Raw genomic sequence first — 17,761 nt, 5'->3', positions numbered from 1 at the left:
CTATATTTACACGTCTCAAAGCTCGTGCAATCAGTCCAAGGGGTTCGAATATTTTCTCCAACTTGCCTGGTCCGTGTCCACAGCCTTGCGAATCCTGTCAATAGATTTCTCGTGCACAATCTGCAGCCATTTATGAATGGAGGATTTGAACCAATTGTGAAAACCCGTTAGTGCCAGCATCTTAGTGTCTCTATAAAACACACACACACACACACACACACACACACACACACACACACACACACAAAAGACATGCCGGTGTCTGAATCACCACTTATAAATAGCACTTCAGAATCGTGACAGAACATTCAGCATCGATTCAGAAGATTAGCTGTAAGAACTTTCCATCTATGAGCCGCATATGGTCGCGATGACTCATGTTCTTTCATGGAGTCTAGTTTACAGTGTAGTAATCATCTGATCCTTAGACATGGAGCAGAAGGGCTGCAGTTACACTTACCTGAAAGGCAGAAACTCTCTGAATCGTTTGAGCGTCTTCAAAGATATGAAGACTTCGAACAAGGTTTCCCCCATTGTCTGGGAGAGCCGATAATTCTCCTGTTCCAAAGTGCCACAAACACGCTCCATCGCGACGCTCACGTCATCGGCCACCTGGATAGAGAGGATAATCTCTCTGTTCATCAAAGTCAATCTGATGTTCACAAATCATAAAGAGATTTGTGTACACACCAGCTTCTCTAACTGCCGATAGGAGATGCTGAAGAAGTCCACCTTCACCGAGCTGAAAGAAACAATAAATTGGGTTTCTCTCTGACACGAGGCGTAAGAAGAGGCTGACGTTTTTAACCTTAGCTCTTAAGCAGTACACTCCTGTTTCTCAAGATCTAGCCATGGAATGCTTTAATTCAGACTCATCAAACATGCATGACGTGCATCTGGTGAGACGAGAGCTTTAGGAGTGGCTTAATAGTCAAATAAGAGTGTTAAATTGAGGTTGTAATTAAACTCTGGATCGCTCTCTAGAAAACACAGCAGTGTACTGAAGGTCTCCAGAACATTAGAACAATGAGGTGTTACTCATGAAAGAGCTTGTTGTAGACGATCTGTCCTCGTTGAACATCCACACACACGGCGTCCACCACCAGCACCAGTCTCTTCAGCTGCTCCTCCACAGTCTGCGTTAAAACATCGACACAGCATAATCACACAGTAATCGGTCGACAGACGGCTTCGCAGGAATGATGTAAGTTTTAGTCATTTCTAGCACCGATTTTATGAGTGACAGTGAAATATATTTACAGTTCTGAGTTTACTGCCTTGACTTTATTGCCTTGTAAGGATCTGCCCCATTCTAACACCAGGTGAATTAAAAAGAACCTAAGAAGCTGTGATATTATCTGACGAATCAACTGGGGAAGAGTTCATGGAAATGTGATTCTGAATCTTTTCTGTTGTTCATTAGGTTCAGGAGACACGGTCCATTTGGACGTAGTTAAACTGAGGATACTAGTGAGAGCGTTTCTGTAGTCAAGCTAGTTGCCAGGTCTAGCCATTTTACTCCAGGATTCGGTGAACGCTAGGATGGTTGCTACGCTTATTGGTCTAGCATACTTAGATTCGATTAGTGGAGTATTTTTATGTCGGCAGGACCCCGGGAACGCATGGCATGAGGCAGGAATACACGCTGGATGAAAGTTCGGTCCAACGCAGGGCGCCATGATGCACACATTCATACACACCGTCACAATTTATCTCAACCAATTCACTAACGTTTTTTTAAAGGAAAGCAGAGAACCTGAAGAAATCCCACATGCTCAGAGAAAGAACATTCAACAAAATCCTGTATACTTTAATTGTAATTGATCATGACAACATGATCACGAGCTACTACAGTAAACATTACTGCAGTGTTTTACACCTAAAGTGATCTTAATGTACAATACTGTAGTTTTTTTTTTGTCATCGTAGTGAAAATTTCTTGAATTTAGTCACATCCATCAAGTATTTCTTCTCACTATATCTAAAGTTTCAGTCTGTTTCTAGATATCTTGTAACTAATTTCAAGCTTTCAGCTTTCTTATTCTCTTGGCAGATCATTCTGTTTGTTTGTGACTAGTTAGAAATAGGTTTAATAATCGAATATTTGGATTGTACTAGATTGTATTGGACGATATTCAAAGCATTTTTTGCACCAAAAATGTACCAACCAAATGTGTTTTTGGCAATTCCAGGTAAAAAAAATAATAAATTGGGCAAATTTATTGTTAAATCTTTTTTTAGAATTGAACACATACCCCTTCATCTGGTTTGAAGTGTGAAATTGTGGCCTCGTACCATTCCACTGTGCCTTTCTGTAACGAGAAGGACAAATATTTCTGAAATATCACAAATGCTTGATTGAATGAATTCTTGTTGTTCACAGTGAAGGATCTGATGATTCTACCTTTATGACGGTCGCTATTTCCAGATGTAGCTCATTGCGGTCAGGACAAACCGCCTTAAATGCCTGCATCATCTGCACCTGCCCCACGGTCCTGAATAACACGTGGGCACGATAGTTACACAGCAGCACAAAGCAGAGATGTTTTATATGCAGAAAAATCGAAGCATATTTTCCTAACACACACTTGAGCATGAAGAACTGACTGATCAAACAGAGCAGAGGGATCCAGCTGTCATCTCTATCAGTCTATTTAATCAGAATGTTGGCGTGTGTGTGTGTGTGTGTGTGTGTGTGCGTGTGTGTGTGTGTGTGTGTGTGTGTGTGTGTGTGTGTGTGTGTTGTCGTAGCATTGACTTGTTAACTGAGACTAGTGCACTATACTACATTTAAGAGCAACGCTGGAAAAAGCTCCACAGGATATCAATTCTTCCTAGCCCCTCTAGCCGATACGGACCCCCTAGAGAATATAGTGACAGAAAGGGCAAAGCAACACAAACTTCCACACCAACAGCTATTTTATTGACAGCTGGAAAAAAAAATATTTGAATTTGAATAGACTCCCCAGTTCAGACCTTTCAAAACTCTCTCTCTCTCTCTCTCTCTCTCTCTCTCTCTCTCTCTCTCTCTCTCTCTCTCTCTCTCTCTCTCTCTCTCTCTCTGTGTGTGTGTGTGTGTGTGTGTGTGTGTGTGTGTGTGTGTGTGTGTGTGTGTGTGTGTGTGTGTGTGTGTGTGTGTGTTACCTCAGCATTATCTCACATCGTGTGATAGCAGCAGGGTTGGAGCATGGGAACACATGCCTCATGCTCTTTATAAGACCCAGGCAGTAATCACAGTAGAGTTTAAAGCTCTCAGCGAGAAGGTTCTCCTGCATGAACAATAAGACCCTCTATTAATGCTCACAGCAAATGTTCAAAATGCTGCATGTAGGCCATATATAGTCCCGAGCGCTAAAGGTTCGATACTTTCTCTCAGTATCTAAGCACAGGGGCCTCCGAGAGTAAGCACACCAGCTCATTCTGGCTTCTGTGAAAGAACATTCCCTACCGTTCCGGATCAATGAGGTTTTGTGAAAAGAGGAACCTACCAGCTCCTTATTCACATCTCTAGCCTCCCACTCGGCCTCCACGGCCCTCAACAGCCTGAGCAGCAGCGCGTAACACATCCTTTGAGAGCGGTGATGGCTACTGTAGCAGTGCCAGCGACTGTAAAAACAAAGCGGAAAAAAAAAACGACACAGAGAGAGCAGTTCGGAAAAGGCATTCTGGCCAGTTTGACTACTTCTCTGATGTACAAACTGATCTGCTGTCGATAAACATGAATATATGGGTTACGGTGAGGTGGAATGGCTGTGGTTATCAATAAAGGATTAATGTTTAATACACACATGACGGCCTGTTGCAGTGGAGTCAGATCAGCCTGCACGGCATGATGGGAGAGTACAGTCCATGCAGCTGGGCTCACCTGTCCATTCCAGTTATAGGGTTCTTTCTGAAAAGGTTTCAGGAAAATAGCATGCAGTGACATGTGTTTCTGTGTGAATGCTGAACAAGGTATAAATCCAGAATCCAAACCTGAACTTGCTTGTGCTCATACTCCAGAATCTGACTTAACAACTTCTGGTGAATGATCACGTTTGAAGCCACTTTGCTCAAAGCCGAGTCTCTCTGTAGGACGAAGCAGATTTCGGGAAGAAAGCACAAGTTTAAATGAACTGAGAAATGAACTGTTTTAGAGTGACGATTATACGTTAAAAAAAAAAGGTTATAGTCTGCTTTAATCTGAAATATTCTGCTGAGGTCAGAAAGCTAAAGTCATGAGCTCTGGCCTGGGAATAGCACAGAAAACACCAGCTTAAATCTTGGGAATTCTCAGGAGCTTCCTCACTCACTACGAGTTCCTCACTCACTCTCACTCACTCATTTCCTACCGCTTTATCCGAACTTCTCGGGTCACGGGGAGCCTGTGCCTATCTCAGGCGTCATCGGGCATCGAGGCACAGGATACACCCTGGACGGAGTGCCAACCCATCACAGGGCACACACACACACTCTCATTCACTCACACACTCACACACTTCGGACAATTTTCCAGAGATGCCAATCAACCTACCATGCATGTCTTTGGACCGGGGGAGGAAACCGGAGTACCCGGAGGAAACCCCCGAGGCACGGGGAGAACATGCAAACTCCACACACACAAGGCGGAGGCGGGAATCGAACCCCCGACCCTGGAGGTGTGAGGCGAACGTGCTAACCACTAAGACACCGTGCCCCCCTACTATGAGTTCCTCTGTGGTTGAAATCAACATGGCCGCTCAGAGCATATACAGTAAAAAAGTAACACTTGTTCCATTTAAATGAGTTACACTGTTTATACACAGATCAGTCTACATACAGTACACGTGTATTCACTAAAAACACCTATACATATACATCAGTAGGTAAAAATGCATAAATATATAATCATCACAGCTTCTGGCTAGGATTCATTTTGCTAACAATTGATACAAAGAGATACAGAGAGAGAGAGAGTGTGTGTGTGTGTGTGTGTGTGTGTGTGTGTGTGTGTGTGTGTGTGTGTGTGTGTGTGTGTGTGTGTGTGTGAGAGAGAGAGAATGAGAGAGAGAGAGAGAGGGAGACAGACAGAGAGAGAGAGGTAGAGAGAGAGATAGAGATCTACCTGGTTGGTGAAGAGTCTTAACACGAGGTGACATTCTCCCTGCACTTTAGATGCACTGGACCGTGGCTCAAGCTTGAACCATTTATCATAGCCAATAACTGGGATCTCCTGTTAAGAGATATACAGAAATCTGTCTTTTTAATGCACTAGTTACTGTGTTTGTTGTTTTCTTACACAAGCATGCAGAGCTTTTCCTAAATTAAATGAAGGTCAAACATGGTACTGTACTTTCAGAAAATTCTTAAAAACATTGATGTCTGTAGTGTAATGGACTCTAAATCAGTCTGTTATTGTTTCCATTTACACTTAGCGGGATGTTCAGGCATCCGAGGAAGTCGTCGGCATTCTCTTCGCTCCCCGACGCCGACGTTCCGTTGGCTCTCACAGATTTGGCAATTTGCTTGAAGTATCTAATAAGATGATGTCATAATATCACTGAACGGAGGTAAGTTATAGTGTTTATAATCGAGCATGATCACTGACGTGCTGTACCTGCCCATTCCTCTGAATCCACTGATCTCATTCAGCTTACGGCACGCTTCAGCCACGGACACGTCATCGTCATGATCCCTATGGAAAATGGCTTTTGTGGTTTATCTCTGGCATGCTGACGTGAGGCTGATTATTTACCTGCACTTTAACCTTCATGAGCGATGGTGTGACAAGGCTGGGGTAAACAATTTTCACAAATAAGAAATCTTACCATATATCCAGGTGCAGAAGATCATTCTGAACATCATCGATGTCACTGTGTAAAGATAAACATCGTAAGCGATGCTCCCGTCATCATGAACAGGCAGTAATTAAACAATTATACTCAGCAACATGTTCATCAGTGTACGTCTCATGCTCTAGTCCCTTCTAAATTCTACTCACAAGACAAAATGCTCGTTCCACACAGGGTTGAGAGTCTCGGGTTTGACTTCGGTCACTTGGATGTCTCTGGCAGCCAGCACTTCCTTGACGCTGGAACGCTTCTCTAACTTCTCCTTCCTCTTACGGAAGCTGAACTTCCTCTCTTTTCTCTCCTCGGTCTCTCGTGGGCTTTGTCCCACAAGAATACCCAGCATGCAATAGGGGTCACTGTAACCTACCAAGCCCCCAAAATAAATCTTATAAATGATATACAGAAATATCTGTGTGTCCCTGAGTATTGCATCTATGAGAAATTATACTCTAATAAACATATAATCAATGTATCAATATCATCAAGATGGATTTATCCAGTACACCTTTTAGTATTTTTTTTCTATAGCAGCTGCACCACTAAAACCGTTAGTCGTTCTCTTTATATCTGCAGTATTTACTATTATTTTTTTACTTCTACCATTGTTACTTGCTGCCGATACAGTTACGTGCATCTTAGTTGGCTCTCAGCTGATTTTCTATAGGGAATCGGTATATGGTGAATCGGTATGTGGTGAATCGGTATGTGGTGAATCGGTATGTGGTGAATCGGTATGTGGTGAATCGGTATGTGGTGAATCGGTATTTGGTGAATCGGTATGTGGTGAATCAGTATAAGAATCAGAACATTGAATCATTATATGGTGAGTCAATTTTATGAATCAGTATATTGTAAATAAGTATATGGTGAATCAATTTTGTGAATCAATGTATGGTGAATAAGTATATGGTGAATCAATTTTGTGAATCAGTGTATGGTGAATAAGTATATAGTGAATCAGTATATAGTGAACCAGTATATGTATATAGAGTATATAGAATCAGCAAAATGTGAATCAATTTTATGACTTAGTATATAAAATCTGTATATGGTGAATAAGTATATGTGAATCAGTACATAGTGAATCAGTACATAGTGAAACAGTACATAGTGAATCAGTATATGAAATCTGCATATGGTGAATCAGTATATGTGAATCAGTATATGTGAATCAGTACATAGTGAATCAGTACATAGTGAATCAGTACATAGTGAATCAGTACATAGTGAATCAGTATATGGTAAATCAATTTTATGAATCAGTGTATGTTGAATTTGTAAATGTGAAAGTATTTAGCTACTGAATCAATGCTAGTCTGTAATTAGCAATAAAACAGGCTAACATTGTTAAATATATCCGGTTCATTTTAGAAAATCTGCTCAGTTTACCTCTGATTCACCATAAAAGGACTCGTTTTATACAGTACATGTCTTTGCTTACTCCAGCATCCTAAAACATTTTAGTCAGGGACGCTAATTCTCAAGCTTCACACTGCAGTCTGGAGGATAATCCGTCTTTAATTACACACTAATAGATTAGCTAACTACCTGGTGCATCAGAGAAGGTCATGGCTTGTGAGGAATTACTGCAAACCTTGATAGTTTTTTTTCTAATTAGATTCTGAATGCTAAACTAAGTCCATTCTGCTGGTGTATAGCTTGTACTCATTAGCTATATAAAAGCAGGAGAGACATTTTCACTACACATATTCAGATCGATAAACACTCAAGCAAAGAATAAATATGTCAACTAACAGTAAAAGTATAATAATGAAACACGACTACTGAAGTACTGTCCTCTCCTTCACCTGGGTTTAAACTCTTGGAGAATTTTGATGGCATGTTCTAGTACAGTACACTTCTAAATGTGCTAGAAATAATTAGAGACTGCAAAATACAGTAAAAGTCTCTCACCGTTGGCATCTTTCGCCATGAGATTCTTGCCTTTCATGACAGAAACCCTTAGAGAGAAGCCTGGTCTCTGTAGAAGAAAGGGTCAGACATGTGAGTTATAAAAGAGTTGGACAAGAAACTAAAGCTCTCATTAGTGGTTTTTGTGCTTGGTGAGAAATTTCACGGGGAAACATCACAGCCAAGAGCAAACAGATCAAAAAATAAATAAATAAAAATGTTTGACATGCATTGTGCACATTTCGGTGTACGACTGTCTCTGGCATAGTGTGCATATGACACACAGAATGACTTTACATATTAACACTCTATTTTTTTAGAAGCCAAACAATATCTTCACGCTTCATATTTCTTTGTAGCGGTCCTACACGATTGTCCACCCGCGTAGCATTCTTTCATTTGTTTCTTTTGATTTTTATAGCCTTCTGTGGGTTATACAGTCATACTGTTATTCTGTTCTGTGGAGGCTCCGATGTGGATCAAAACGTCTCACAAATTTCATTAATTAATTCATTCATTCATTTTCTACCGCTTTATCCGAACTACCTCGGGTCACGGGGAGCCTGTGCCTATCTCAGGCGTCATCGAGGCAGGATACACCCTGGACGGAGTGCCAACCCATCACAGGGCACACACACACACACTCATTCACTCACACACACACACTATGGACAATTTTCCAGAGATGCCAATCAACCTACCATGCATGTCTTTGGACCGAGGGAGGAAACCGGAGTACCCGGAGGAAACCCCCGAGGCACGGGGAGAACATGCAAACTCCACACACACACAAGGCGAAGGTGGGAATCGAACCCCCGACCCTGGAGGTGTGAGGTGAACGTGCTAACCGCTAAGCTACCGTGCCCACCCCTAATTTCAATTCATTTGAACAAAAAAAAATGTTCATCTGCATGTCTCATTTTCTCTGCACTGTGTATTGGCCAAGTTCTAGACACAGATCTCCAGGAGAAAAAAAAATAATCAAAAAAATCTAATGATGGTCCAAAAAAAAAAAAGCAGTTCTGCAACACCACCACGACCTTTCAGGAGGTAAGGAATCGATAGACGCGCTCTCAGTCAGACTCAGAGATGCCGATTGGTTCTTGTTAAGATTCAGAGCGAAGGATCTCAGTTCTGCTCGCTCAGTTTGTCTGCCCATGAAAGCTGTTTCGTAGCAACATTTAAACTGTGTGTTGCGTGTAAACGTATATACGGAAAGAATTCTGATTTGGATGTAAAGTGAAAGACAAAAATTATTGTAAGGTACAATGATGTGATGTTAAAATGCCAGAAGGAAATAAATCCAGATGTGGAAAGTAAAAAGATCCCAATCAGTCTTTGGAGACAGGTGCGAATGTCGAGGAGACGGAGAAGATGGAGGTGGAGACGACGTCTGCGGAAGAATGTTTCACTGAAAGCCTCACCTTTGACTCCTTCACTCTCTGGAGAATGATTTCATGCTCCTCTTGGCTCATATCAAACACCTGGAGAAAGTCAACAGGAAACATGCTGTTAGCTACAGAAGAGACGGAAATCACCGACCTACAGAGAGTCGGCTTCACGCCAAAGCGCAATAAAGAAGAAGCTGTCATTCGGCAACAACAAAAAATGTTTTATTACTTTCTTTATTTTTCGGCTGCTACACTAATGTATTTCTGAATACTTTAACTTTGTTCTGTCTGTTCGGACATTAAATGATCAGATTATCAGGCTTATCTGTGTTAGGAGAAACAAATACATACATAAATCTTTAGGTTAGAGTTTGATCAAGTGCAAAACGCAAAAGCAAAATGTAAACACAAATAAAAATTAAAAATACATCAGCAAAATGTAAACACAAATAAAAATAAAAAATACATCAGCAAAATGCAAACACAAATAAAATTAAAAAATACATCGGCAAAATGTAAACACAAATAAAAATAAAAAAATACATCAGCAAAATGTAAACACAAATAAATATAAAAAATACATCAGCAAAATGTAAACACAAATAAAAATAAAAAAATACATCAGCAAAATGTAAACACAAATAAAAATAAAAAAATACATCAGCAAAATGTAAACACAAATAAAAATAAAAAAATACATCAGCAAAATGTAAACACAAATAAATATAAAAAATACATCAGCAAAATGTAAACACAAATAAAAGTAAAAAAATACATCAGCAAAATGTAAACACAAATAAAAATAAAAAATAAATCGGCAAAATGTAAACACAAATAAAAAAAAATACAACAGCAAAATGTAAACACAAATAAAAATAAAAAAATACATCAGCAAAATGTAAACACAAATAAATATAAAAAATACATCAGCAAAATGTAAACACAAATAAAAATAAAAAAATACATCAGCAAAATGTAAACACAAATAAAAATAAAAAATAAATCGGCAAAATGTAAACACAAATAAAAATAAAAAATACATCAGCAAAATGTAAACACAAATAAAATTAAAAAATACATCAGCAAAATGCAAACACAAATAAAAATAAAAAATACATCAGCAAAATGCAAACACAAATAAAAAAAACATCAGCAAAATGTAAACACAAATAAAAATAAAAAATACATCAGCAAAATGTAAACACAAATAAAAATAAAAAATACATCAGCAAAATGCAAAGACAAATAAAAATAAAAAATACATCAGCAAAATGTAAACACAAATAAAAATTAAAAAATACATCAGCAAAATTTAAACACAAATAAAAATAAAAAATACATCATCAAAATGCAAACACAAATAAAAATAAAAAATACATCAGCAAAATGTAAACACAAATAAAAATTAAAAATACATCAGCAAAATGCAAAGACAAATAAAAATAAAAAATACATCGGCAAAATGTAAACACAAATAAAAATTAAAAAATACATCAGCAAAATTTAAACACAAATAAAAATAAAAAATACATCATCAAAATGCAAACACAAATAAAAATAAAAAATACATCATCAAAATGCAAACACAAATAAAAATAAAAAATACATCAGCAAAATGCAAACACAAATAAAAAAAACATCAGCAAAATGTAAACACAAATAAAAATAAAAAATACATCAGCAAAATGTAAACACAAATAAAATAAAAAATACATCAGCAAAATGCAAACACAAATAAAAAAAACATCAGCAAAATGTAAACACAAATAAATATAAAAAATACATCAGCAAAATGTAAACACAAATAAATATAAAAATACATCAGCAAAATGTAAACACAAATAAATATAAAAAATACATCAGCAAAAAGTAAACACAAATAAAAATAAAAAAATACATTAGCAAAATGTAAACACAAATAAAAATAAAAAATACATCAGCAAAATGTAAACACAAATAAAAATAAAAAATACATCAGCAAAATGTAAACACAAATAAAAATAAAAAAATACATCAGCAAAATGTAAACACAAATAAAAATAAAAAATAAATCGGCAAAATGTAAACACAAATAAAAATAAAAAATACATCAGCAAAATGTAAACACAAATAAAAATAAAAAATACATCAGCAAAATGTAAACACAAATAAATATAAAGCAAAATTTAAACAAAACAGCACAATTAAAAATGCAAGAACACCTCCGGTTTGATGATAGGGACAGATGTTAGAGATAAAAAAGTCAATTTTAAACTTTAATGATTTTTTCTGTTTCTATACTTCTGTAAAGCTGCTTTGAGATGATGTGAATCGTTAAAACACTACACAAATAAATTAAATTGAATTGGATTGAATTGAATTGAAAGAACACAATCAAAACACAACAAAAAAATAAAAACATGACAAAAGAAATCTAAATCTTTCTTTGTGTTGGTTGTGCGCAGTTGTGTTGGGTCAGTTTAGTCTTTCGATGAAGAGGATGAAGACTTGGTGCTCAGTATCGCAGCTCCTGAGTGGATAATAACAGCTTGAACATCACTGACCAGCAGGAGGAGGCTTTAATATTTAATCATGTCTTAGAGCATTGATCCAAATCATAAACCCCAAGCCCGTGTGTGTGTGTGTGTGTGTGTGTGTGTGTGTGTGTGTGTGTGTGTGTGTGTGTGTGTGTGTGTGTGTAAGACACATGTAATTACACACACTGAATAAAAGTTTTGTGCATTTTAAAAAGCCTTGAACTGTGGTGTGATTTTTGAGTAAAGTAACATCACATATGCAGCGATATAACACTGTTAAGATAAAAACACCGTCCAGGCTGCTGTGGATTTTCCATAAAGACACAAAAGCAAGTAAAACAATTTGCAGAAACACCTGCGACAAACTCTAAATACAGTAGAAAACCGCACAACAATGTACTTAAGAAGACTGGTGCAGTTCTAAATGCAGACTTGACTACAGTTTCTTGTCTCTCCAGGATTTCACTGACTGGTTTTGTCATTGTGGACAAAATTTTGCAATAATTAAAGATTTTTTTTTTTTTTTGCATAAATTAAATCGGTGAAATCACAAGCACACGATTCTTAGTTTAAACTCCTAGCAGTGAAGACACACACATCATGACTTTCTATAAGACCTGTACTCACATTCACACACTAAAGAGGGATTCGGCTGAACGAGTGTGACATCGAACGGCACGTCACGACCCAAATCAGCGGAAATTTTGCTGTAATTTTGAAAAAGCTCTTCGGAATATTTTCGTTTATTTATACTTGATATTTACTGACACTGAATATTTCTATATTTTGTTGCATTTCTGTTTTTTTCTCATTTGATATTTACTTATATATTTTTTATATAAATATATCTCACACTCACACTCATTTGAAAAATCTCTTCAGAATGCACAAAGAGGGCAGGAAGGCACTTAGAAGTACCACCGGGCAATTATTATTATTATTATTATTATTATTATTATTATTATTATTATTATTATTATTATTATTATCATTATTATTATTATTATTATTATTATTATTATTATTATTATTATCATTATTATTACGCTATACCTTCAGTTTAGCATTCAATCAAGTTCATCAGTGTAGAGAAAAAAACGATCAAGGATTCAGCCGTAGCTGTGACCTTCTCATGCTAAACATTGTTAGCACTTTAGCTCTTTTTGTGAGACGAAAGACGTCTCTACCTTCTGCAGGTAGCTGAACAAATCCTCTTCGTTAGTCACGTACTCGGGTGACGGCACTCCGACCCGATTGACCATGGTGTACACCGCCTCCTCGTACAATAAATCAAGCTGGAAAAAAACAACATTTCTATTTCAATTTATTTCCATAGGCTTTAAAGTTAACGCTATAATACCGGAAGTGGAAGTAGGTTATTAAAAGTGCATTAATACCAATTAATCGTACATCTACAGCATCTGGCAGACGCCTTTATCCAGGGCGACTTACATTATCTCATTTTTTTTATACAACTGAGCAATTGAGGGTTAAGGGCCTTGCTCAGGGGCCCAACAGCGGCAGCTTGGTGGACCTGGGATCGAACTAACAACCTTCTGATTGGTAGCCCAACACCATAACCACTAGGCTACCACATGCCCACGATGATGATCCTGCTGATATCAAAGGTTATTTCTATTTTGGTTTAAAATCATGTGCTCTATTAATCCAAGGGTTGAACAAAAGCAGGAAAAAGCATGGCTTCACACTGAACACTGTGCTTTGTGTAAGAGAGTCATTTTCAGAAGAAGGTAAACATGACTCACTTCATTCCTTGTGCTTTTTTCAGGAACAAGCAGCTGCTCTGTACATTCTGGTGGCGGCGGACCTGCAATAATCTCCTCCTTGTAAAGTGTGACAAAAGAAAGAAAGAAAGAAAGAAAGAAAGAAAGAAAGAAAGAAAGAAAGAACTGATGATGTGATTTCTTAAAGCTTTGCATGTGTAAAACCTTTAGAACTCCACAGCGCCAGAGGACAACGTGTGCGCTGATTCACTTCACTGAGGATTTGCTCTGACACGTGAGCTTCCAGTTTCCCAAGTTAACAGCGTAAAGGAACTGAGAGAAATTCAACATGGGTCATGTACAAAGTTTAAAATGTACATTAAAGGTGAGGTCTCCGATATTTGAAAGTCAATGTTGACATACTGTATAAAATCACCAAAACAAACACACCCCTAACCCTAACAGGTCCCACCCCTGTATCGATAGCTCCGCCCACACATACATACGTAACCAAGGCGACTAATGGAAAGAAACGTGTCTTTATCATAGCTGAAGGGAAGAACGATACGATCGCAGATAAACAAACAAGCTTAATCATGCAAAGCTAGACACTAGCGCCTTCTTTTATTCTGAATAAAAATCTACATTCATAAAACAGATTGGAGATTTTTTCTTTTGCCGTCAGCTGCAACTTGAATAAAAGCAAAATAAAACCTAAAATAGAATTTTGTATGAAAATGTTTTAAATGTTCCATTAACTATCTAGAAAATATATCAGATATGTCAAATCATACTTTTCATTCTTTAGATGTAATGAATTGTACCGGTACATTTGCTATAATCAACATAGTGAGGATGCATCATGCAGCCAAAAGTTTGTGCACCCCTGACCATCACACCCATATGTCCTTGTTGAATATCGAAGTCCAGATTTATTTCTGTTATAATCAGCTCCACTCTTCTCTTCTCTTCTGTGAAGTCTTTCCACTAGATGTTGGAGTGAGTCTGTGTGGATTTGTGTTCATTCAGCTACAAGAGCATTAGTGAGATCAGACACTGATGGTGTAAGAGTGAGGAGGTCTGGGGTTCAGTGGGGTTGAGTCAGACACAACGTTTACACACATTTACATTTATAGCATTTAGCAGACAGCCTTGCTCAGTAGCCCAGCAGTGGTTGGTGGACCTGGGGTTCGAACCCATGACCTTCCGATCAGTAGCCCAACACCTTGACCACTGAGCTACCACATCCTTCATGTCTTCATGGAGCTCTGTGCTTTGTGTACGGGGACACTGTCATGATGGAACAGGGGTCGAGTCTCTGAGTTCCGGTGAAGGGAAACTGTAAAGCTACAGCGTACAGAGATTTTCTAGATCTTCTGAGAAGCACATATGGGTTTGATGTTCAGATGTCCATACTTTAGGTTGTTTGTTGTCCCCAATTAATCACCTTCATCCAAAGAATTAATCCACAATATTTATATGTATTAATATAGTGTTAACATTGTGTTTCAGTTCAGCTGGATCAGTCACAGAATAGTAACGCGTCTTCAACCTCTCAATCAAACAGATTAAACCAGACGCTTACTTCGTGTGTAGGTGTCACAAAGGCCACTAAGAGCAGCCTATTATAGCTAAACCTGCCTCAATAACCAGCCTTCTGACTCCCTCCACACACAGTGCTATTTACAGATCTATGAGGCATCTCTTCACTGATTTGCCCTGCTCTGGTTAGACTCAGAGTGATGGAAGAGAAAGGTGTGTGTGGTGTCCTGTGAATCCTATACTCACCTCAGCTTGAGCGGAAGCCAAGAGACTGTCTTGCTTCTGGACAATTTTATTCATTCGCTCAAAGAACTCCCCATTTCCCTTGGCAACCCTGCAAACATGTAAATGGGGCTGTTTTGTAAAAAAAAAGCATCTCACACTCATTTGAAAAATCTCTTCAGAATGCACAAAGAGGGCAGGAAGGCACTTAGAAGTACCACCGGGCAATTGTTAGTAGGATGCTGCATGCAGCTGATTTGGAGCTGACAAGTTGTCAATCATGTACAGTTATAAGGCAGGACAGAACCGGGGGATTTACGTAAAGCATTGCTTTTTTCTGTACCTACAATCCCTGTGGTGTTTCAGCATTGACCACAAGGATCAGTACACATCCTGCCTACCTCCAGATCTTTCTCAGTCATACAGCTTCATTTAAATGATCTAGTCTTCTCCCTTTCCTGTATCCTGAGCCGAAAACGTTCCTCGTCTCTGTTCTGAAGCTGACAGAGGCTAATCTTGCAGAACCCACTTCGGTAAGACAAAAAGACTGACGTATTGTAATTCCTGTCACTGCCTCTCTAAAAAGGAGCACAGGTAGGTTTTTGCCTCACGACTGCGCTATCCAACTCGGCTCATTTTATTAGACACCGATCCACAAGAGAGGGGGCTGATGTATTTCTCCTGCGAAGCGGGATGAACTCCTGGACCCCTGCCACTTGCTAATTTCCCAGCCTCCGTCGTCATGGTGATGATAGCACGTTCGTGGCAGGATCGGTTGGCATGGTGGAAAACCTTGGGAATACCCCCACCCCACAGACCGTCTCCCCGAGCTCATACACCTCATCATCCAAGCACCCATAAACCCCCACCACCTACACCACCACACCCCACCCCCCACCTCCACCTCCCAGTGTCCAATCTACTTTGCCCTTCTGACTCCAAGTGTATGTGCAGGAATGAACATTTCTCTCATTTTTACTGTATCCCTCCTTCTCATTATTTACATAGACTGTCCACGAGGCTCATACGCTTTATTAATGTCATCTCGGTCGGTTTTATTTCATCCTCCAGGTCGCTCCCTGTCTGTTGTTAAGGAGAGGGGGAGGTAGAGAAAGAAGCATTAAGAGGAGTCGGGTTATGAGGCTTTGTTTTATGAATCTACTTATTCATATTACCGCTCGAAAGAAAAACAAGAAAAAAAACATGTGCTTTATAAATAATTGCTTAGACGAGGATGGCGTGATTGTCCTTATGTCTGTTCACAGCAGTCTGAACTGATAAATCGATCAACCATCAGCAGACTTGCCTTCAAATCTGGCCTTCACATTTATAATACACGCCATTTCTCCACTGTCCCTTCAGGCAACTAACCCTCACTGAACCTGTATTATAGGAAATATAAACAAACAAACAAACAAACAAATAAATAAATAACCAACCAAACAAATAAATAAATAAATGACCTTAAAAAAAGATCTTAACAATGCCGATTTGTTCTTCTGCTGATCTTCAGATGAAGCATCCCATGAGCTCACATGTGCATGTGAAGGTTCTGCCAATCATTTTAGCTTCATCATTTAATAATGCACAAGGTTAACCAACAGGATTAAAAAAAAACAGCCAACAAGGATTTCTCTGTGAGTTTCATAACTCTCCAGGAGTAACCGAGATGCAGCGCCCTGCTGTTAAGGATTAATGATTTTAGATTACATGCACATCCATTTAGGAGCAAGTATAAAATAATCATCTTAGCTTTGAAAGAAAAAGGACCTGAGCAAATTTACACACGAGGTCAGAACTAGATCTGAATAAATTCTATATACGGCTTATGTATACTATGAGGTATAAATACCTCGCTGCAGAGATGTTTTTTTACATGAGAAGTTTCCAGCATATGATGAACCCACTATTATGTTCTTTTCAGAGTCAGAATAATGTATAATTAAAGTGTTTTTATCCTTTCAGTGGAACTACAGACGCCCCCCATTAAATCCTTACATTACCGTAATAAGCCCTTTTAATGTAAAGGACATTTTGTGCTGTGTGTAAGAGCAGAAGTACAGCGTTCTTATCTGAAATCCATTGAGTCTTCATATACAGGCAACAGGCAAGAAACCTGTTTAGGATATTTGTTTAATTTCATTTGTATAGTGTTTTTAGCAGTAGACTTTGTCTCAAAGCAGTTTTAAAAAACATATAAAAATATAGAATTAAAATAAGAAAGTTTAAAATTAAATTAATATTTATTTCTGGGGCGCACGGTGGCTTAGTGGTTAGCACGTTCGCCTCACACCTCCAGGGTCGGGGGTTCGATTCCCGCCTCCACCTTGTGTGTGTGGAGTTTGCATGTTCTCCCCGTGCCTCAGGGGTTTCCTCCGGGTACTCCGGTTTCCTCCACCGGTACAAAGACATGCATGGTAGGTTGATTGGCATCTCTTTAAAATTGTCCGTAGTGTGTGAGTGTGAGTGAGTGAATGAGAGTGTGTGTGTGCCCTGTGATGGGTTGGCACTCCGTCCAGGGTGTATCCTGCCTCGATGCCCGATGACGCCTGAGATAGGCACAGGCTCCCCGTGACCCGAGAAGTTTGTATAAGCGGTAGAAGATGAATGAATGAATGAATTTATTTCTAATGTGCAAGACTAAG

At 38.7% G+C, this 17,761-nt stretch overlaps 1 protein-coding gene across 1 annotated transcript in view; it reads right to left on the bottom strand.

Annotated features, from left to right (window-relative positions):
- baiap3 (BAI1 associated protein 3) overlaps positions 1-17,761 on the bottom strand; it is a 48,256-nt gene that overhangs the window by 12,233 nt on the left and 18,262 nt on the right. Inside the window, exons 3-22 of the mRNA XM_027134062.2 lie at positions 15,141-15,228; positions 13,395-13,472; positions 12,816-12,923; positions 9,146-9,205; positions 7,725-7,791; positions 5,960-6,173; positions 5,787-5,831; positions 5,576-5,653; positions 5,388-5,493; positions 5,084-5,191; positions 3,976-4,068; positions 3,789-3,892; positions 3,489-3,606; positions 3,145-3,269; positions 2,405-2,495; positions 2,256-2,312; positions 1,039-1,136; positions 691-742; positions 461-612; positions 67-190 (exon numbers count right to left, since the gene is read on the bottom strand). Of these exons, the coding sequence (XP_026989863.2) occupies positions 67-190; positions 461-612; positions 691-742; positions 1,039-1,136; positions 2,256-2,312; positions 2,405-2,495; positions 3,145-3,269; positions 3,489-3,606; positions 3,789-3,892; positions 3,976-4,068; positions 5,084-5,191; positions 5,388-5,493; positions 5,576-5,653; positions 5,787-5,831; positions 5,960-6,173; positions 7,725-7,791; positions 9,146-9,205; positions 12,816-12,923; positions 13,395-13,472; positions 15,141-15,228 (1,966 nt within the window). The remainder of the gene's footprint in view (positions 1-66; positions 191-460; positions 613-690; positions 743-1,038; positions 1,137-2,255; positions 2,313-2,404; positions 2,496-3,144; positions 3,270-3,488; positions 3,607-3,788; positions 3,893-3,975; positions 4,069-5,083; positions 5,192-5,387; positions 5,494-5,575; positions 5,654-5,786; positions 5,832-5,959; positions 6,174-7,724; positions 7,792-9,145; positions 9,206-12,815; positions 12,924-13,394; positions 13,473-15,140; positions 15,229-17,761) is intronic.

Source organism: Tachysurus fulvidraco, chromosome 24 (assembly GCF_022655615.1).
Source record: "Tachysurus fulvidraco isolate hzauxx_2018 chromosome 24, HZAU_PFXX_2.0, whole genome shotgun sequence".
NCBI classification, from domain to species: domain Eukaryota; kingdom Metazoa; phylum Chordata; class Actinopteri; order Siluriformes; family Bagridae; genus Tachysurus; species Tachysurus fulvidraco.
The sequence above is the reverse complement of the archived record's forward strand: the minus strand, read 5'-3'. Positions and strand labels throughout refer to the sequence as shown.